Here is a 22,565-nt window from a genome sequence, read left to right as displayed (position 1 = left end):
CATGTGTGGGCTTAAAAGAACAACAAACCTTCCACCATCTGGTGGCTGGTCTTCTTTCCTTGTCAGCTTCTGGCTCCTCTGTAAACTGTTTTGGGAGTGGGGGGAGAGAGCTGTTTATATGGAAGGTAAATCAGTTAGTAGAGGAATCTCTGCTCTAACCTCCTTCTTTAATCCTCAGGGTTAAATGTTTTCGGCTCACAGTTCAGTTGCAGTTATTTGTAGCTGGCATTGCCATTTGCTTTGTAATTCAATTCAGATGATTCTTCTTGGCCCAAATTAGAGCAGACTAGTACAAGGAGCTTGGTGCATGTGGAAACTGATCGCTGTAACTCCATATTTAAGGTTGTCCGAGTTGTAAATGCTTCCCCTGAGTTTTAAGGTACGGTTATTTGGTTTGAATTTGCTTGTGGATTTTTGATTTGTAATATCAGATCTTACCTGACAAGATTTCTCAGCTACTGAAAAACGCTGAGTAACAACCATATCGTGGTCATAGACGTGCTATAGTATTCTCCTTAATCAGTGTGGCCTCAGTTCCAGCTGTTTGCCTTCGAACCAGTTATTTATTTGAGTCTATTTTCTGAATAGCTTTCAGCTACACATTCTTTGGAGAGATGAGATTTTATTCATACATGTATCTACTTATAGGTGAGGAATTTGAAACTGGAGCATGAGCAGGAGAAAAACAAGATCTTGTCAGAAGCATTAGAGACGCTAGCTACTGAACACCATGAACTAGAGCAGTCTCTGGTTAAGGGATCTCCTCCTCTCAGCATCATCAGTGAAGAGCAGTTCTATGATGCTGTTTCAGGTAAGTAGTTACGTCCAGAATGCAAGTGTGCAGCCAGCATGGTGATCGCATTGAAGGGGTGGGGGGAACTGTCACACTTTAAGTTAAATCTTTGTCTTTCTAACATGGAACTGTCTCTGAGGAGAATGCTTCATGTGCTTGGTGACTGAGCCTCTAAAATCTTGCCCTAGTTCACCTGTAGAATTGTATCGTTTCATCTGTGTGTGACAGAAAGCTACAAAACTCAGGACAGTCATAAAAGGTTTGACTGCTTGGGTGTCTACGCCCTTTTTTAAAATAGCAAAACTTAAGGCTCCTATTTTGGGAGATGTAACTGTATCTGGAAGCCTTGTGACTTGCATTCTTCATGGTGGTGCTTCTTTTTTTTCTTAAGATCCATGTAAGAAACACAGGTTTTAAGGGATAATGAATTTAAGAAAGGTTTGTTTTATTTCACTTACCTTAGGTGTCGCAGGTGGAAGAAAAGGATGAAACAAAGTATTTTGTGTATTCCTGAAATATCTTTTCTGTCTACTGTCTGCTCTCCAGTTTAGAATCTTTCATATTTTTTGTTTGCAGAACATACAGGTAGTAATTTTGGAAAACTGAATTGCATGAGGATGGTTACAGTATGAGTTAGTGTGGAGGCTGTACGTAGTGGAGCTCAGTAATAGCTCTAATTGGGTAATCCCCCAATGCAAAGCTGGCTGCAGCTAAGAAGGGTCTGGAAAATCTGAAGGGTGAACGTAGGCTAAATGTAGTAGATAATTAGATTGGCATACTTTACGAGGAAGTATGTTTGGGGTTACTTTTCTCCAAATTCAGCTGTCTAATGGTTCTGACGGATGAGGAGAAACAGCACTCAGTCTCCTCAATGGGCGTTGTGTCGTGCGCAACTTAACTAAGCAGAGAATAAAAACAGGCAGAGTGGATTCTGTGGTCAAGTTCTCAGAGTATCTCAAGTGTAGCACAGGAACACAGTGGATCAACAACAGACTACTCCTAGGCACAGTAACGAATTTAAATCTTCGGCAAAGGGAAGAGATTGAAGGACTCTAGAAACAGGTTCTTCAACTAGAACCCAAAGAATAATCCTGCTGAAAGGCCTCGGGCTCTTTGCTTGTTGTAACAAAGCAGAAAATACTTGTTTATATGGTGCTGCTGGAATGTAGCCTCTGCAGCCAGACCTGCTTTGTGCATGTGAGAGAACTCTCAGCTTTAGAGATCTGTTGTTCTATACCTCTCCTACGTCCTTTTCTTGAATGAAAGTGGTGAAAGCTGCTTGCCTAGTTGAGAGAGGTGGTGTTTTCACCTCTCAAAGCTGCAAATAAATCACACCGAGTCAAGTAGTTTGGCATTTTCATTTATATGTATACATACATACATATATAAACACACACACACAGTTTAACATATGTCAATTCTCTCTCCCAAAGGAGAGAGTTACATGACATAATTCATCTTGGTTGCAATTTAAATAATTTTCCAGGACACACTCACTTTCTTGACTGTCTGTCAACTTCACCAGACTTGCGTTAGATTCTCTTCTCTAGGCTACTCACACGTGGTGCTTTGTAGTGATTTGGGTCCTCTGTGCCTTTGAGGGCACGTGTCTGGGGGAAGGGCACTCTGATTTTGTGGGCTAGAGAAAGGCAGATGTGACGTAGTTTCCTGGCTGCTGGATGCATGTTACGACTTTCACCATAAGCACAAAAGGATTTAGATGTTTGTGGGTGTGATATGAAGCATGTTGTGGGTGTTTTTTTTAATTTTTTTTTATATTTTTTTATTTTTTTAAGCTAATCGCTAGGGTCCTGATAATACTTTACTAACCCTCTTGCTTTTCTGCCACGTCTGTTGAGTTTCAGCTAGGAGGACTGTAGTGCACCACCATAGTGAGAGCAGAGGGGTCAGGGGTCACATGACACTGGCTCAGAGTTTGGGAATGTGGGTCTCCTTTCTTGGGCTATTGAGAGAGGGGATAGGGTGATATTTTCCTAACAGAGAACAATGGACCCAACTGTCACAAGCCAACACGTTTTAGAAATCTAAAATACTCAGACTTTGGGTCTTCGAAGATTTTGCTAAATCTGTTTTTCAAATGTCTGTTCATTTTGGATAAATGGGCGTGTTCACAAATCATCTTACTTCTCAGCAGGAGAGATTCAGCAAATGCCAATGTATTTTAACAGGGTGCTGTGACAGGTTATAATGTTTGTCAATGGCAAAATATCACTACTTGGAGAGCATTTTATCTGTTAGTACCCCATCTTTTTCCAGTTATGTTTTTGCCTGGTTATAGTTCTCTGAGTTTTTAAATTTTCACTGTAGGAGTGAGTTTACAGAAGCGACAGTGTTGCATAACTCAGCCTGCACTTTGAGCTGAAGAATCCTTGGCTTTGACTTGACAACTTGAAAGAAGGAGCCACTGCCGCTTTTTTGTTCTTTTTTTAAAAAAAAAAAAAAAATTATTTTGGAAATTTTACATGCATTAGACACTTCTGCTTGTTTACTCTCAACAAAATGTATCACTAGCTGTGACAATTGGGAGCAAGGCAAGAATTTTCAAACGTGTTTTTGAACATGAGATGTAACAGAAAGAACATGTTCACAGCAGCATCATCTTGTCCCCATTGACCACAGTCTGATTCATGCTTCAGAGCAATCTGAACGCATGAATTGGGCTCTTGAATGAAGGTGAATCAGAAGATACAGTTCAGTTCCCAGTAGACATAGATCCATAGTAGGAGAGTAGAGCTAATCTGAGGAGAAAACCAACAGAAATATATCTAGTTCAAGTGCCAAGTCCTCAGCACCATCTGCTTAGTCTACAGATCTGCTCCAGCTGAGGCATGCTATTTGCTAATGTTGGCATAGGCTAAGCTGGTCACTGATAAGCCTGTGTTGTGTATTTCTGGTTGTGGGTATTGTGGAATTGTGAGCACTGTTACAGAAACGCCCTATTTCTTTTCCAAAACTGGGGTAAAGAAGATGTTTATAACTTGGTAAGACTGCTTACTGTAGTCGTTTATTTGCCACAGTCTTCTGTTTTTTTATTTTTAATATTATTTCTCTTTTAATTTTAAGTGATATGCTGCTATCAGTGTTTTCTGGGTGTTACAGTACATGCTGAATCCCCTGCAGTGGGCGGGCAGTAGATCCTGACCATGAAAGGAAGAACCTACAGGAACTAGGAGTTAGTTTGCATTACAAAAGCATAATTTCCAGTATTCAAAACCATCAAAATTTTGTGTTGTTAACCTGAATTCTGTTAGTAATAGGTCATTTAACAGTGCTTCCTGGTGCTTTCACCTTCTCATCCTGGGAGTGGTGGAAATGTTTAGTAGTAGCACGTGAAGCACCTGAGCTCTTGGCTGCAGGTTTGAATGGTTAACATGTGCCAAACTCTCCTACATTCAAAGCAGAGCAGGGCAAGGGAGGCATTGTGGAAGGGAAGATGCACTGAACAAGTGGCAAAATTTACAAAGACCAGTGGCATCTTCCAGAGAGTTGGAGACATTACCAGTTTCAAGTACACAAACCTCAGGAAGCATTTGAAGACAGAATACAAGTGCAGTCATCTGCAATGCTGAAAAATGGCTAAGCAGGTCAAAAATTATAGGGTGAAGGTACTTGATTTTGCCTTGTCCCTAATTATCTGCAAATCAAAGACCCAATTTAGGGAGAGCTTGTAACTGTCTTGATGTTTTTTTTCGTAAAAGGTTTTATCCAATAAGGTTTTCTCTTTGTTTGTTTTGCAAACAAAGCTTTTGTGTGCGTTGAAGTGTGCATTGACAGTTTTGCACAGATGTGATCTTACTATAAATGCAATTATTTAGCTGCAGGCATATGTAGATTATATTAAACCTAACCTGCCATAGTACGGCTTCAGCTGTTACGTGCTACTCATGGGTGCTGTGTTCATCAACACTGTACATAAATGCTGCTCTGCTAGAAGTGGTAGATGAGCTCTGGTGCTTTTGTTCACTTCTTAGTTTGTTTCCAGTTATCAGCTCACTTAAAAGTCATACAAAAAAAGCATGGGAACTTAACAGCTCTTCCCTTCCATATTTAGGGTATTTTGTCAAATGCTATATTTGAATGTACCAAAAATGTTCCACAACCTCCGTGAGAATATTGTTGGCTATGGGCTTCTTGCCTTAAAGACAGTTAAAAGAGCAAATCCAAGCATCTCAGAGAGAGGGTGAGAACCACCTGGTCAGTGTTGAAACACAGCCTTGCTGGTGGTTAAACAATACCTTTTGAAGGTGTATTTATTGCTCTAATACATTGGCCAATCTTTGTGTTGGAAACTGGAGACTGACCAGTTGTTGCAATAGGAGATGACCTTCTCTTGACTTAGGTGATCATTGCTTTTGCTTTCCCACTCTTGTAAAAGGTAGCTGACGTTTTACTGTTACCCTGACACTTTGGGTTTTGAGCTGGAGAGTTTTATGTTCAGCCTTTCCTTGTCTTAAAGATCACTTAAATCTTGGCTTCTGAATAGGGAGTCTTATTCTGTCTCCCCCCTCCTCGGCCCACACCCCCTTCAGTTCACTAGAATAAAATCTCATTTTCTCCTAGTCATCTGTTTGACAGCTGCTCTGTAGCAACTTGTGAATATAAATCCTTTTTTTACTGTAACGGGGGAGTATGCAAATCTTAATTCAGAAAAGAGATAGCTCTAAGTACATCGGGAAAAACTTGCTTTGAGTTGCCTGTTGATCAGGCTAGCGATACAATACCGGGTTTGTTCACTCTGACACCTAAACGAACTCTCAAGGCTTGTTAAGCTGGTTTTGCCAAAGAGATAGTTGAGGTTTTAGGGATTAGTGACTGAGCTCTTTAATGGCAGGAGCTGTTGTAGACATGCTTTCTCAATGAGAGCCCTTTCTCAGAGATATGGGAGGAGCATCTATAGAGAGTGAATTTCATCTAACAGTGTCTGGCTTTCATTCTGGTTTTACCATTCTTCATTGCACAACATGCTTTTTATTTATTTATTTATTTTGATTAAGTAAGCCATGTGCCCTGGAGAAGGCTGTCCGGTCATTGTCCAGCCGTGGAAGAGGTTTGCAGGTGCTGGGCTTAGTCACTTCAGCATAGTTATCTCCTGGCACTGTGACATATGGCCAGCATTTGGAGAACTGAGCACATGTAGTCTTTAAAGATTCTCATTAGGCTGAGAGGCATATCAGTATGATCAGTGGTTCTGGTGAAGCTTACCTATCCTGTTCTTTCCACCTCTGGAGTCTTAGATCTGTTGCAGAAATTCACGTTGAGGGAGTTGTGGGGAATGTCATCATGATGCTCAGCTGAAAACAAGACAGCCCCTGATGGTGTAAAGGAGCCTTATGGCAGGCAGACTCCTCTGTTGTGTTACAGGGTTTGGTCCTTGTTTCATGCTTTCCCTGTCACAATAACTGTTGGCACAGTTAAGCAGCTACTTAACTAGAAAACTTACCTGGGAGGAGTTTAGGGCTTGTCATGCATTGGCTGTAGGAGGTGGTCAGGGTGCTGAGGGCCAAGTTGTGTTACACTGCTAGCGTGTCCTTTCCTCTGTGCTATTTGGGTATGCAGCAGTGCTTTTCTGACTACCTAGGCTTCTGGTCTCTAAAGAAATCTGTATTTATGTAACAGTTGTCCACAGGTAAAAAAAAATAAAATAAAATCATCTGCTTATCCTACTTTTTATAAACAGTACCCACCCAACTAATTCTTTGATACGTTACGTCATAAATTGGCATGTAACTAGACCGACAAATTTGGGGAAACTTGTGAGAAGATTTTGTGGAGTGCCAGTCCACTTTTTTAGCATATCCTCAGCACCAGCTGGCACTTCTTTTCATTCCCTAGCAACTGGCTTAATTTCAGTACTGACTTGATGAGAATAGAGATGGATGTTTTTAACGAAAGCAAAGATCTCCTTTTTGTTTCTAGAGCTCATCCTCTCTAGAGGATGGAGATGTTGTGGCATAGTACATCCATAAATCAGGATTTTGTCCTGTTCTTAACACTTCTGTGGTCTGGATGTAGTAGAAAGTCCTGTCACTGTCCCCTTCACCAAAGCAATGTGTAAGTGACATGTTATGGAGAAGCTACTGGGATTGCTTTTTAAGACAAAACAGGAAAGTCCCTGGCAATGGACAACTGTGGCTGAGATATTGGTTTGGATGGGCTACTACGTCAGTGGCTTTTGGTTGCTGGTTTTGAATTAGAATCAATGTATGAGAGTGACTAATTTTGCAATTATTTCTCTGGGTATTTGCAGCCAAGAGCAGCAACATATGCTGAAGGAAGTGCAGAGCAGAAATGGTGTCTGCGACAGTTTGGGTTTGCTTTTTTTGGAAGATGAGGCTTGCATTAGGCTGTCTACCATTCATTGTTGTACCTGGTTTCTGCTAAAGGGCTTCCTAAATGAGGTAGAAATTGGTGCATCTTCACTTGTCATGAGCTGTTCCCTTGCTTCTTGGGACTTGCAATTGGATAATCCTTTGGCAAACTCGTCAGGTTTGAAAGAGAGTTGACCTGGAAGAAGGAACAGAGTGCCTCCTCAGCAAGTCTGCTGATGATACAAAATTGGGAGGAGTGGCAAATAGCCCAGAGTGCTGTGGGGCCATTCAAAAGGACCTGGACAGGCTGGAGAGTTGGGCAGTGAGGAACCTCATGAAGTTCAACAAAGGCAAGCGCAGGTACAGGCTGGAGGCTGATGTGCTGGAAAAGAGCTCTGCAGAGAGGGACCTGGTGGTCCTGGTGGACATCAGGCTGACCGTGAGCCAGCAGTGTGCCCTTGTGGCCAAGAAGGCCAATGGTATCCTGGCGTGCATTTGGAAGGGTGTTGCCAGCAGGTGAAGGGAGGTGATCCTGCCCATCTACTCAGCCCTGGGGAGGCCACACCTGGAGTGCTGGGTCCAGTTCTGGGCTCCCCAGTACAGGAGGGATGTGGGGCTACTGGAGCGAGTCCAGAGAAGGGCTATGAAGATGGTTAAGGGAGTGGAGCCCCTCTTAGGGGGAAAGACTGGGGAGGGATCTGGGCCTGTTCAGCCTGAAAAAGAGAAGACTGAGAGAGGATCTTACCTTCCCTTTAGATACTTCTGTACATCAGTATCAGGAGGATGGGGCCAGACTGTTTTTTGGTGGTGCCCAGCAACATAATAAGAGGCAACAGGCATAAAGTTAAACCCAGGAAGTTCCAGCTGAATATGTGGAAAATCTTCACTGTGAGAGGAGCAGGGTACTGGCATAAGTTCCCCAGAGAGGTCTGGGGCCTCTTTGGAGATACTCAAAACTTACCTGGAGTTGATCCTGTGCAATGTGCTCTTGCTGACCCTGCTTGAGCAGGGGGGTTGGACTAGATGATTTCCAGAGGTCCTTTCCAGCCTCAACCACACTGAGACTTTGTGCCAGGAGGTTTTTGCCCCTCAATTTAGGCCAAGGTGATCTGTTCCCAAGAGCTTGTTAAGCACTGTGTGACCAAGACACTGGTTGGAAGTAAGGTGTTGTTGATATTCTTAGTTGTAGCTGTGATGTGGATTGTACTATTAACCTACCTTCCAGAGTACAAAGCTTATCTTATTGATTGATGAGCTTATCGTTTAGACTTTGCTGGGACTTGCGTGGCTAGCATATTGTGTACAATACCTGCTTTTGTTTTTTGCTACTTGTTCAGTGAGTTGGGAGGTGAAGGCTTCTGAAAAGCACTGAGTGTCTAAGAATTTGGACCAAACTGAAATCTTACGCAGGAGGAGCCGTCAGTGCTTGACTGTTGCATTAACTGTTAGGTAAGCTACTGGCATCTTTGTGATGCTGGCGCTTGTCCTAAGCAAGTTGTAGTAGCTTCAATTTAATAAAAACATCAGGTTTGGGCTGTGTTGGATAGAGGAGTTTTAATCTACTGTATTCTTTAGTCTATATCTAGATACCGAGCCGCAGCGGTCTGTGACAGTACTAGTTACTTACCAAGTGGATGCTGTCATCAGGACACAGGAGCCGACTTAGGTTTCAGTTTTGTACAAGGAGAGAGGATCTGTTAGTGACTGAAGTCCAGCACCGGCGGCAGATTCATTAACATGCACCTGCTCTTTTGCAGATTCAGAATCTGAAAAATCATTAAGTGGGTTTGAAACAACAACAGCGTACTCGCTGGAGGACAGCATGGATTCGAAAGACACGATAACTTCAAGCATGTCCGAAGAAAAGGTTTGTGGCAGCGGAGAGTCCATGTCGAACGGGATCAAAAAGCACAGGTAGGATGTTGCCTGTTCTTAAGGTATTACAGCATGCATTAACGGCGAGTGAAAGACCACAAGAATCTCTGAAAACGTAATTGTGGAAAACTTCTAAAGCTTTGCCAGGGATGGTTTAAAAGTAGTTCTAAGATTTTATGATGAGTGTTTTTCCATGGCTAGTGTTTTCCTTTGTGTCTTGCTTTTTGATGATCAATTCTGAATAAGTAAAAATAAAATAGATTATGCTGTGTAAAAATGAGTAGGTCTTATTGAAGTCTACGTGGATTTTTAATTCCTTCATGTATCTTTAATGCCTCCCATCGCCTCTTTAATTTCCAGTCATTTGATCCTTCTGTTGGTATTAGGAATGAATGAAAAAATATTGCTAGCCTGCCATCAGGAACTCAAATGCAAACAAAGGGAGTCTTATTCTAAAAGTCTCATCTATGTTTTATGTGCTTATTTTGTGTTGTCAAATGATCCATTTTTGTTTGTTTCCTTGCCTATAAAAAGGAACAATAGGTCTAGAGTTAATGAGACGTAATAGACACCATGATTCTCAAGTTTCAGTGAAGGGCAACGTGATGTTTGTGCTACAGATAAAGTCAGACTTCAGCATGCTTCAGAAAGTCTCATTTGGGAGCGGTTTGGACACGCACAATGATGATGAGGACACCAGATCTCAGTAAAAACAGGGAATTAAAATTTAATTTTACTAAAGCAAACGAGACGTGCTTTAATCACTTGGTATCTTAACTAGCTAAATTGCAGCGACTGTCAAAGCATGTGGCAATGTCAGAGACTTGATGTCTCAGGGTTCAACCTCTGAATGCGTGTCCCTCCTGTAGCAGGCAAAGACTAAGGCAAATGAGGGCTTGGGTGGAGTAGCAGTGTGGTTAGGGAAGGTAACGTAAAGCAGCTGACTAAGCGTGCTGCTCTGCGCTGTTGTGCTGTTAGCAGGGCGGTGTTTATGGCCTTGGTTAAGTGCCTTTCCTAATTAGCACAGGAAGTGTAGGGAGGGGAAGCACTAGGTGAAGGTGAACGTCTGAATTACGTTGACTGCCTTGGAAAGCAGGAGGAGAAAGGAGGCAATTCATGATCAATGTAAAAAGGATGATGAGTGTTGACATGCATTGTCTGGGCAGTTTTAACAGCAACTGATAATCTACTTAGTGTGAAAAAAATAACTTGGCAAGTTTCCATAATGCTGCACTGTGTTATCAGAACTGCATGGAGCTGGGTGACTGGAGGAATGTTTAAAATCTATTTTTATAAGATATGAAAAGCTGTACATATCTGTCCATAGGTTGTTCTCTTTGAGTTGCTTAAGATGTAGGATATTACAGTAAAGCCAGAGCATAAATTGGCTGGCTATTAATATACTGCACAGGAAAAGTGGAAACATCTCTCTTGAATATAGATAAGAATGTATGGTCACTATAGATAAGAATGTATGGTCACGCTTTACATGACTAAATAGCCAGAGCATGTTTTAGGTTGAGCTGTAATGTCAAACTTCTACCTGGCACCTTGGTGACATGCTGGGGTTTGTCTGTAAGTCTATTGATGCAAACTGTTTTTCCCCAGAGCACTGCCAATTTAAACTTTACCTCCACAAGAGCTGTCTCAGGGGATGGGAGTTGTGCGGTGCTTCTAGCGTTGTTTCTGAGACTCGTGGTGGCTGTGGTGTTTGTCCTGGTAAGGGATCTGCTTGTGGTGTCTGGCTGCAAGTCTGAATTCAGAACTGTGTCACCTAACTGGAGTTGCTGGTTCCAATTTGTGCCTGTTTTGGGGCTAGTTTAGAGTGCATGTAGACAAATACACATCATCCCGTGTCCTTTTCAGAGCAGAAACCTTGCCTTCATGCCACGCAAAGTGTAGGGAGCAGAATTTTTTAACAGCACTTAATTCCATCATTACACTTCGTTAACCACACGTAAGCAAGTTGCTTATAGAATAGACTAGATAAATTTCTTTTGATTAAAATCTTTATACCTTCCTGTAGTGTACTAGATACATAGAGGAGGGCTGCACATAAGTACCCAACACTGTTTGCCTGTCATTATAAACAAGACTCTTTCCTATCTCCATTTAGAAAACCTGAGCTACCATCTACTTCATCTACTTTTTTTTTTTTTTTTTTTGAGCAGTGTGTGTTTTGTGCAGGGAGGCGGAGGTTGCTTTTTGTTGGTTTGTTGTTGCTTTGGTGATGCAAGAGTAAATCTGTTGGTTTAAAAACAAATACCAGTATTGGGATATACAGATGTAGACAGGTGAAGTCAGTGCCATTAAATATTTCACCAAAGGTGCTGTTTGTAGCAGTTACAACCTGATTTTCAACAGACTGTTTGCCTTTTAAGCTTACTAGGCAGGTGCTAGGTAATGAAATGAAAATGCCAGGGTTTAGTTATGACTCGTAATTTGCTGTTTAAGTCTGGTTTTATTAATATAGCTTGCATCCTACAGAGTGGTCATAGTGCTTGAAAGAATGTGGCTGATGTGACTTCTTGTAGTTTTAGGCTGATTTGAGAGTACACTTCATAATTCTTGAAAACTTCATGGGAGAGGATTTGACTAATTAGGGGGAGTAGTACATTAAATAACTAGTTTGGGAGCATTCGAATCATTTATTTCTTTAAAGGGGAATTTTTTAATCCGAGCCAAACTTAAAAAAAAAAATAAAATAAAAATCCACAGAAGTGTGGGATGTAACATAGCGTAACATCTATTTGTCACTGCTGTTTCCTTCTTACTGCTGTGTTTCTGTAGTCAGCTTTCCCTTTAGGGAAACCTTTCAAAGGTGTTTGTGCTTGGCTCTTCATGAGCCAGGAGGTCTTTTGGTCAGGTTTACATGAAGAGCGAGCTAAACATGCCTTTTTCATGCCCTGTGTCTCCTTCCCAGCAGGATTCCTGTAGTAGTTAATCTGCTAAAGGTAAAGCTTGGACAAGAGTTTTTCAGTGAATGATCTTTAAATGCACCTTATCTGTTCTACATGCAAGTAAATTCCTGCAGATGTTTTTGTCACAGCTAAAATTAACTTCCGGAGTTGTTTCTAAGATTGACATCTGGGAGGAAATTTGTGCACTCACAAACCTTTCCCTTAATCACAGGGAGTAGGCCAAGGTTAGTAGGCCTCAGGTCTTGACTGCCTGTCATTTTTGCACGTGTCCTCGCTTGTCCCCCACTAGCTTTCTTTGTGGCTTAAAGCTGTTCTGTTTCCTTGTTATGTATGTGTTATGTGGAGGAACGAACTGAACATCACATCGGTTTTGGCTCTTACACTCACAGGAAGAAATGTGGGTGAATGGCTTAAACTGAATGCCAACTTCCACGTAGTTAAATTGAATGGAGATTAACTTCCATGAAAATGTAAATTTTAATATTTAAGGCAAGCAATCCCTATGTATACTTCAAACCAGAAGTATGTGAGTGTTTTACATGCAGAAGGACTTAAAAATATATGCTCTGCTAGCTCCATTCATTCAAGGACACACAGAGAAATAAGTCAACACTGAAAATGAAAGTAACGCTGATTGCTTGGTGGACACTGTCCTCTCCTGGACATTTGTATCAAAGCATCCACAAAAGTGTTTTTATACTTAATACAATTCAAAACGATCTGTTTCACCACATGTTTTGCTATTGGTGGGAAATTGGAATAGGGAATGAGTGATACCATGTCGATCAATTAAATAAATCCTGCTACCCACTCATGCTCTCTGCATGGGAGGCTGAGTAAAACAAGTCAGCATTAGGCTGCTAGCAAGTAAGATGAAACGTAGTTCCATCTTTTTTAAGGAATTCAGGCATATCCTATTTTTTGATAGGATAGGTCTTTTATTTAAAGGAACATTTTTTGTTTGTCTGTACTGAAAACTGAAGGATCAACCTTGGTAAAGGTGTTTTAGTAACAGATGAGTATGGAAGGTAACTTAGCAAATAGGGCTACTGAAACTAACTTAGCCCGAGTTAAATTTTTTTTTCTTTCCCCATGGCAATGTTTCTGTTTATCAAAAAGGTGGGATGGAGGAGGCACCTACATCCTATTCAAACTGCAACTCTTAAGAAAATAAGAAACAGCACCTTCCTGGTTAGGAGGGTGCTGTGCCAATTGTGAGGCAGGGTTGGCTAAACTTTGAAATTAAATAGTTCTTGCTGTTTGAGTGAGCTGTAGATAGCTCTTATCTATTGAGGATTTTCCTCATTGGTAATAGCCTCATAATCCAAACACTGATTTCATTGTTGCTGTGGACAAAAGGCATTGACCTATATTTCTGCCTTTCTCTGGGTAAATTGGGTTAATAGTTGAGCTGGTTGGTAGCAGTACAAAAATGGAACAAAATCATTACCCAGTTTCAAGTAATGCTGAGGAATACAAGCTGTATGGCACAGCCTAAATGTTGGTCTTGAAAGTACGTTTCAGACCTGCGTCCGGATATGTCAGCCCCCTGTAGAAAAGGTTGTTATCTGTTCAGCTCTTCAATGAAGCTTCTTTTTCTGTTCTTTTTTTTTTTTTATGTCTTTCTGAGGGTTGATTATAGTTATAGGCAACAAATGCCATGGCCCATCATTGTTGCTACACAGGTGACTAGCAAGAAGAAACCCCACTATTTAACTCCCAAATCTGTTCAGACGTAGTGAATGTACCTGCAGTGTCCTTCATGAAAAGAAATTCTTTTCCATTGCTCTTATACAAAATGAAGAGAATGGTTCTGGTTTTGGAAAAATTCAGCTTTCTGGTCAGGTAAAACAGCTTATATGATTCAAAGTAGGACTGTTGTTCCCCTTTTGGTTTTTATCTTAAATGTATTATTATTATTTTTAATTTAATATATGGAATTTTGTTCAAATGAGCTTATGGACATGAAAGTTTAAATGAGATTGGTATTTGTAATGAAAGCTTCTCAGCCCTTTTGTGCTAGCTAAGAGTGGTTTGGCTTTACAGTTTACTGGGTGATTTGGAAAACTCTTACTTTCAAAGAAGAGTAGTTGGGTTTATCAGTCACCATTAGTAATGGAAACCTTCTCTTACTGTTCCTGTTTCTTCCCCATTTCTTTCCACAGAACAAGCTTGCCATCTCCAATGTTTTCCAGAAATGACTTCAGTATTTGGAGTATCTTAAGAAAATGCATTGGAATGGTGGGTAATCAGAAAGCTGTGATAAAGGATTTGAAGTTACTGTTTCATTTGAGGCCTAAGTGAGAGGGGAGAGGGATTTATTTTTTTTTTAAATTTGCTTCTTGTTCTTTGTTTATTTTTAACTAGGGAAAATTAGAATTGCTTAGTGTAATACTGCTCGATTAAGAGCATTTTCTCTTTAATTTAAGCCTTAAAGTACTTTGTGGTAGCAGTTTGCTGTTTTTAACCTACACAGAAACTTTAACTTTGCTCTTCTCCCTGCTCCCCTAGTATTTCAGTCTCCACACCTAGCAGTGTTACTGGCCAGTGAACAGATCAGAGGTTAGTTGGCTGGCATGTAATCTGCTTCCAGCTAAGGGTGAATTGAGAAGTTGTTCTCCCAATTAGATCCTGCAGTGGGCTGAAAGTACTTACTGCTGATAAACCTCAGTCATCCTGTAACACTAGCCTACAGAAGGGCATGTGTGTGTTTAGTCACTGTTGTTTTTTCCTCCTCCCCTGCTCTAGTTAGAAACAGCACACAACACCAAGCAAGGAGAAGTGGAAATGCTAGGGAATGCCTCTATCCGTAGCTCCAGGTCTCCTGAGTTGTGAAGCATCTGACGCTTGTCATAGTGGCTTTAGCAGAGAAGTGTTATATCCCTAAAATACAAAGAACAGACTGAAAGCCTGTCTTGAGAAAGGTGTGTGTAAGGAGAAAAAAAAAACAAACAAAAAACAAAGCCACAAAGGTGCTAGATCTTGTTATTGTGGTTAAGAACAGTGCTGTTTACTACATGCATTGCCAGTGGTCATACTATGCTTTTAATTTGCTACTGCAGATGGCTTTAAACATTGCTAAATTATGCATTCAAAGGGCATGTTTTAAAAAATATGAAAGAGAATAAACAGCACCCAAACTGCATTAAATTGATATTCCTGTTATAGAAATTCCCTTTTCTCTTCAGAATAAAAAAATCTTGTTTGTATTCCTGTACAGTGACATTTTGTCGTCCATTCTAATCCCCAGCCTGCTCACCTGCCTCCAGAAAAGATAATATGTTTAGGTAATTAGGTGGCCTATATCCTTTTTAAGAGTAATAAATAACTTAGTTTTGGAAAGGACCCATAGTACTTCACTCCGTTGTTTCCTCTCACTTTCTTAATGTGTGTGTTAGTGGGAAATTAGTTTATTTGATGTTTTTCTTTTTGTTTCAAAGTAGCCTTACATGCCAACACAAGCTTACCAAGCTCACGAGGGATATAGAGGGCTTTTTCCTTTCGGCATTAGCAGAGCCAGATCAAGCGCATTGCATTAGCACTAAGAGCATAATTTATTTTTGTAATAAGCCAATTAGGTTTGGGTTACTCTAGGGCAGTGTATCTACTCATTTGGTTTTTAACACAAATTTCATTTGTGCATCAGGAGTTGTCCAAGATCACAATGCCAGTTATATTCAACGAGCCCCTGAGCTTCCTTCAGCGACTTACAGAGTACATGGAGCACACATACCTCATCCACAAAGCCAGCTCGCTGTCTAGCACGACGGAGCGAATGCAGGTACTTTGGCTGTGATATTTTAAATGCATTTGGACATTTTTCTTTGTAGATAGTCTCTGTATAGGAGGAACTGCTATAATCTGCTTCATGTCAGATGCTCTTGTTAATCAGTTTTACTTACCTAAGAAAGTGTTTTGCTTTTCCTGAGGCTTGCTTTTTTTTTTTTTTTTTTTTTAGCATTTTTGAGAAAAACTATTTATTGCCCTCCCATGAAAGTAGAACCTTTCTGTGCCGCTTCAGAAGAGGCGTTCTGTAATACTGTGACTGTTGATGTTTGATAAAGACTAAAATCCTGGAGATGAACTGTGTGCTCGTTCTTTTGAACAGTGTGTAGCTGCCTTTGCCGTGTCTGCTGTAGCCTCACAGTGGGAACGTACAGGGAAGCCATTCAACCCATTGCTTGGAGAGACGTATGAATTGATCAGGTAATGAACAGAAGATGCACTGAAGAGCAAAGGGTGGTATTTGATGTACTAATGTTTGATTAGATTTGTCAGGTGGCTCGTAAGATGCTGCCTATTCTCGCAGCTGCTGAAGGTGTTTGCAATGTGCTGGTGTTCAGCCATGTGCCCCTCAGGGAAATTTCAACCCCCACTGAACTTTTCAACTCAGAGAAGGCTATACAATTTGTCAATTCGAAAAGCAGGCTTCTTTTTTTATACAAAAAATTACTTTTCTGAAACCGTATCAATGAAAAGATGTTAGAAATATCATATTCATTGTATGAGTGTCCAGAATACAAATGGGCTATGCTAATATGGTACTGTGCAGCTGCACTGAGAGCAAACTCTTCTCTAAAACAAGCGAGCATCTGGTCTATAACTAAGCAAAAGTTTAAAGAAGAGATCACTATCAAAAATAAACACACTGACTGATCAGATTTGGTCGTTACTGCTACATCTTTATACAATGTCCTTGGTTATTTAGAATGAGGATATTTTCTGTATGAGTTGAGCTGTCTTTTTGTCCTACCTTAGGGCTTTAACTAAGTCTTGCACTGAGTACAGCAACTGTGTGTGGGTCCAACTATCTATTTCACCATAGGGAAAAGAACCTCACTGTACTTGATACCTTAGATAAATGCTTTCTGTCATCTTTATTTTGTATCTTCAGAATACTGATTTTTGGAACCTTTATTTTGCAGAGATGATCTTGGATTTAGGCTTCTCTCAGAGCAAGTTAGCCATCATCCACCCATCAGTGCTTTCTATGCTGAAGGTTTAAATAACGACTTCGTGTTTCATGGATCAATTTATCCTAAACTCAAATTCTGGGGCAAGAGCGTGGAAGCAGAACCAAAAGGCACAATGACTTTGGAGCTCCTTGAGTAAGTTGATAAGTAAGAATTGCGTAGGTACATGGCCACATCTGTGATGGTTAGTGCGCATTAGAGCTTCGTGGCTTAGGAATGAGCATGTCTAACGCCCACATCCTAATGTTTGATGGCAGATTGCTTTGTGGGGTGGAGGGAATGAGAAGATGAAAGGAACTGCTATCGCTTGCTTTAATGAACTGTGTAATAATAGTAGTAATAGTTGGTGCTTATGTCTGCATTCTGCACAGATGCCTGGGCATCCAGTCCTACTAAGACTAGCACACTTGAGTCCTATTGGCTTTCCTAATGTCTGTCATTCAGTGTCTACACTGAAGTTGCTGTTTAAGGAATTGATAAAACCAGTAGCAAGAGGTTAATAAAACTCTTACTTTGCTGGGCTTGTTGCTATGTCTGTTTCAAGACTTGATGCCATTTATAGAAGATATTTTGTTGCAGCAGTGACATTCAATACAAAGATACAAGTAACTTATTTTTATATCCCACAGACACAATGAAGCCTACACATGGACAAATCCTACTTGCTGTGTGCATAACATCATTGTGGGCAAACTTTGGATTGAGCAGTACGGAAATGTGGAAATAACTAACCACAAGTAAGTTGAGAATGTGAGTGCTTTCACTTGCTGCGAGTTCAAAAAGGAGAAATATTTGGAAGTAATTGGTGCCCTCTTGTTCTGCCTGCAGAACTGGCGAGAAGTGTGTACTAAGCTTCAAGCCCTGTGGCCTCTTTGGGAAGGAGTTGCACAAAGTGGAAGGATACATTCAGGACAAGAGGTAACAGTTATATTGCTAATAAGAAGCAAGTTGCTGCCCTTTGTTTGTGAAGGGAACTGTAGGCCTGAATGTCCTTAACACAGTATGCCAAGGGCATAAACCTGAAACAGCAGGTTGTGAATTGTGTAACACTAAGTGTGCAGTTTAAAAAAAAATCGCCCTCAAAAGTTCTTTTTTTTTTTTTCAGCTATTTTTGTCTGAAATGAAATAAATCTCTTTAAGCTCCTTTGTAAACTTGGTCTTTCTTGACAGCAAAAAGAAACTTTGTGCACTGTATGGGAAGTGGACGGAGTGTCTGTACAGTGTTGACCCAGCTACTTTTGAAGCTTACAAAAAAAATGACAAGAAAAATACAGAAGAGAAGAAAAGCAGTAAACAGGTACTAGTCACGTATGAAGGTGGCATCTCAGAGGCGTGATAGGGCAGCTAAATATTTTTGTAGCGTTTAAGAGCATTAGGATTACTGTTCACTTGTTCTGTCTTTCTTAGTGATCCCACAAAACCAGACTGGATGAATATCGGTATTAAGGGATAAAAGGCATGTGCTCTCACAGATTTGTATTAAAGCTTCCCAAATATTGGAGTTATCTAGCTGTTGGCTGGTTCAATACCTGCCCCTTCCTCCCAAGTCAAGTGGAGGTATTGCATATTTGTTAGTTGGACTGTGGTTCTGATAATGTACGATAACGTTTGTGTTTTAGCAGGAGAACTTGGACTTAGAGAGGCAAAATAGACTAGCTTCTCATCTTGATAGGAGATCCTATTTTTCAGCTTTTCCAAGGTATTGTTTTCTATTACATTGTCCCAGCCATAGAATCATTTAATTTTTTCTCCCACAGTTGCATTTTTTTTCTTTATTCTGGGAGAAAAATTAAAATGTTCTTAATTGTTTCAGACTTCTGGTAGCTTTTTGTTTAAGGTGTATGGTGATGGTGGCTCCTTACAGCTTGATGAAGAACAATCATTCACAGTTACTTAAAATAGGGATTGTTCCCCTTTGGTGACTATAGCCAGATTTCTTTGTTGGTTTTGGTGTTGGTCATTTTAATGTCAAAACAAGGGAGATAACTTTTGAAAGCAGTTGTTCCTGTGCAGGTTCAGACTGTTGCTGTATCTGAGATTGCTCCAGTGCCTGTCATCAGGAGAGTACTAAGGCACTGGGGATTACTGCTTCTGCTTGAGTCTGGCCTGGTGAGCTCTAGGGAGAAAGGAGCAAAGAAAAACATACCTTGTGTCTTTGTTCAGCTACCACTGAACAACAAAGCTGAAGATGGCCCTTGCTTTGCAGGTCAAAATGAAGCATGCTGTTGTGTAAAGCTCAAACTATGTGTTCCTCTGACACAAGTAAAGCACGTATTTTCTAATCATTTAACAGAACTAGTTCTGTGAAGAAAACTGAAAGCTCTGTAGTGCACACTATCAATCAGCATAGTTTTTGTTGAATATGTAATCCCACTGCCCCCTTGTGTTCAAGAAGCTGATATTGCATATAGTTTTTGACCTTGGTGACACAAGTCTCAAGTATAATATCTGGATGTGGTTTGTTTGTGTTTATTACCTTCAAGGTAATAAAGCTGTTATTCAGGCGTGAAGGTATGTTGCCGTTCAAATTACTTTTCATTAGAATTTTCAGATTTTTTTTTAAGTTGTTTTCCAGCAATTCCTTCTTGCTTTGTTTTTGCTAATGTAGGATTTTTTCTGTCTCCCTTTAGGGGACCAGCTGGGATGCAAGTCCTTTTTCAAAATGCCCCAGGTTTTCCATCTAAATCTCTGATTTTTATAGGGATGAAACTACTGGAAATAGAATTTGGCAGGGTGCTGAATAAGTCTTCATGTATGCAAAGGTAGTGTTTTACCAACATCAGCATAAGAGTAGACCCTTGATTTAGGCCAAGATAACTCTGCTCTGAATAAACTAGGTGGTTTTTTTTTTTTTTTTTTTTTTTTTTTTTTTATCAAGACGAAACATTTTGTGCAGAATTTTCAGTGCTAATATGTGGAAGGAAATACTGAAAGGCACTAGCACCTGCCCTCATGCATACCTGGTTACAGACAATAGACACTTGCTTTGGCAAGTCTTTTATTACCCTCCTGGTAGTATAGTTTATGAAAGAGATATTGGGCAGTGCTGAGTATAAAATAGTCGATGTCATGGCAAAAGCACTTGGAAAATCCCTTTTTTTCTTTTCCCTGAATTCCTTGTAATTCTTGTGGTACTTTTAAGGTCATGTATCAAACCAGGCTCAAATTGTAGCATGCATTCTAGATTTTTCTATAAAAGTTGGTTTGGAGTTTGACAGTCTGTTACTTAAGTGCCCTTGTTTTGTTATATGTTTTATTATTTTTTGTTATATGAGTTTTCTGATCTGTTTTGCTTCAAACTCCTAATTTCTGAAAGATTGAATCAGCTTGAAGGACAGTTGAGTCCATTCTGGGTGGTGGGATTTTTTTTGTACTAAAACATCAGTCTGTATTATCTGATACAACCATCAGAGAGCAAAGCTTATTAGCAGCAGGATTAAAGCTGTTAGCATGTAGCCAGGGGTTTTAGAGCATTAGTTGTCTTTAAGTTCAGCTCTGCTCTTCTGTGGTCTCTGAAATGAACTGCTGTGTTTAGCTGTGATAGTAGCACCAAATTTTCTTGTGAGGGTCTTGCTGGTTGTCTAGCTGGCTTTAGTTCAGGACAGTAACATAATCTTGTGTGGCTGAATTAATGCCATCAGGTATGGAAGTGCTTGTGTTTGAGTAAATGGGACATTTTTCTAGTAGAAGAATTGACCTTTCTTAACACTTGATCATCCAAATTTTATCCATGAAGATACCGATGTAAGAGACTGCTGGTAGTCTTTGCTTGGGAGGGAGTACACATCTTGAAAAATTTGTTCCTGAAATTTACATTTGGTAAAAGTAATTTTACATAAGTTCCAGTGTTAGAAAGAACAAGTGTAAATTGTTTGACTCCTTAATATTGATGATGATGCATTTGGGCTAGGGCAATCCTAAGCACAAATACAAACTGGGCAGAGAAGGGACTGAGAGCAGCCCTAAGGAGAAGGACCTGCAGGTGCTGGTTGATGAGAAGCTTGATCTGAGCCAGAAATGCAGGAGAGGGATTCCTTATTAGACAATGTAGTGGTAGGACAAGGAATAATAGCTTTAAACTAAAAAACTGTAGGTTTAGATTAGGTATAAAGAATAAATTCTTCACTCAGAGGGCAGTGAGGCACTGGCACAGGTTGCCCAGAGAAGCTGTGGATGCCCTATCCCTGGAGGCCAGGCTGGATGGGGCTTTGAGCAACCTGGTCTGGTGGGAGGTGTCCCTGCCCATGGCAGGGGGGTGGAACTGGATGGGCTTTAAGGTCCCCTCCAAACCAAACCATTCTGTGATGATAATAAAAATAGTAAAATATTTCCATTTTCTTTATGTGCTACTTTTAGGTGGGCAATACCGAGGAACCTGATGAGATGCCATTGCCAGATTCTGAGAGTGTGTATGTTATTCCTGGAAGTATTTTGCTATGGAAGATAACTCCAAGACCTCCAAATTCAGCACAGGTCAGCCGTGCTTCTGTTTATTGAAAAGTGCATGCTATCCTGTTGTTCTGTCTGGTCAACGCAAAGCAAATTAATTTGTCCTCTTTTTCACTAACGGGTGTGGGTTTGCCTGGTCACAGCAACAAACTTTCTCACTACAGTTTTAACTGTAATGTGGGGTTGGAGGGGTAACCTCCACAGGTATGACTCTAGTTAGCTCAGTTTTTCTGCAAAATGGAGTGCTTCGTGCAGCCAGAGGTATGGGCAACTTCCCCACTTCTTCTCTCCACTCTGTTCCTCCGCTGAGGCACATAACCTCAGTGGTGTGTGAAGGGCTGTGGAGCTGGAGAGCCAGTGAGCAGGGACTGAGGGCATGTGTGCCACTACGGGAGAAAAAAAAAGAATTGGAACAAGAAAAGGTGCCCTCAGTAAGTTAATCAAGGGGGAAGTCTCCTTACGGAGCTGGGGAAAATACCAGTAGGACTGGAAAAATAAGATAAGAGAGAAGTAGTGCACTGAGTAATTGGATGCTGTCCTGGTTAAACAGAACCGCCAAGGATCAGCTACACTCTTCCTGACCGTGCAGCTCTGCTGGTGTCTTCAGTATTCCTATCTTGAGTGATTAAATAATATAAGAGCATCTGGATGTTTGTTTTTATACATCTGTTCTGGCGTGTATTAAGGCTAGCAGCTAGAGGCTTTGTAAGAAAGTCAACTTTCAGCTGTATCTCTGTATTTCAGATGTACAACTTCACTAGCTTTGCCATGGCTTTGAATGAGTTGGACAAAGAAATGGAGAGCGTCATTCCCAAAACTGACTGCCGGCTACGACCAGATATCAGAGCCATGGAAAATGGAGAGATAGGTACGTTTTTATTTCTCGTTAAAACTGAAGGGCTGGAGGGGAAAAAAAAAACACAAGGAAACAAATTCCATTTTTAAATTATTAGATGAACTTTTAGAATAAGTAGTTACCCATGCTACAAGACCATAACTCTTTAACTGGTGTGCCTCTAGTGGGAAAGGTACGCTGCCCACCTGTACTGGGTTAGGTACTAACTAATTTTGTTCGTAGCAGCCTAACGTTACGGTGCTGTGTTTTACACTGGTGCCCAAGGCAGCACTGATGACATGCTGTTGAATGTTTGTGTAGCATCAAGGCCACCTCTGTTTCTCCTCTGTCCCCAAGCAAGTGGGCTGGGGTGAGTGCAGTTAGGAGGGG

General features: G+C 40.7%; 1 protein-coding gene across 4 annotated transcripts in view; it reads left to right on the top strand.

Moving 5' to 3' along the window:
• The window catches only part of OSBPL1A (oxysterol binding protein like 1A), a 77,057-nt gene that overhangs the window by 47,920 nt on the left and 6,572 nt on the right, over positions 1-22,565 (top strand). For all 4 annotated transcript variants that reach the window (XM_038174648.2, XM_027452218.3, XM_072034617.1 and 1 more), the window contains 11 exons: positions 649-811; positions 8,880-9,036; positions 14,084-14,159; positions 15,565-15,699; positions 16,027-16,124; positions 16,844-17,026; positions 17,521-17,628; positions 17,720-17,809; positions 18,062-18,188; positions 21,248-21,364; positions 22,085-22,208. In XM_038174648.2, coding sequence (XP_038030576.1) covers positions 649-811; positions 8,880-9,036; positions 14,084-14,159; positions 15,565-15,699; positions 16,027-16,124; positions 16,844-17,026; positions 17,521-17,628; positions 17,720-17,809; positions 18,062-18,188; positions 21,248-21,364; positions 22,085-22,208 — 1,378 coding nt within the window. The remainder of the gene's footprint in view (positions 1-648; positions 812-8,879; positions 9,037-14,083; positions 14,160-15,564; positions 15,700-16,026; positions 16,125-16,843; positions 17,027-17,520; positions 17,629-17,719; positions 17,810-18,061; positions 18,189-21,247; positions 21,365-22,084; positions 22,209-22,565) is intronic.

This window comes from Anas platyrhynchos, chromosome 2 (assembly GCF_047663525.1).
Source record: "Anas platyrhynchos isolate ZD024472 breed Pekin duck chromosome 2, IASCAAS_PekinDuck_T2T, whole genome shotgun sequence".
NCBI lineage: Eukaryota > Metazoa > Chordata > Aves > Anseriformes > Anatidae > Anas > Anas platyrhynchos.
This window is presented reverse-complemented; position numbering and strand designations above follow the sequence as displayed.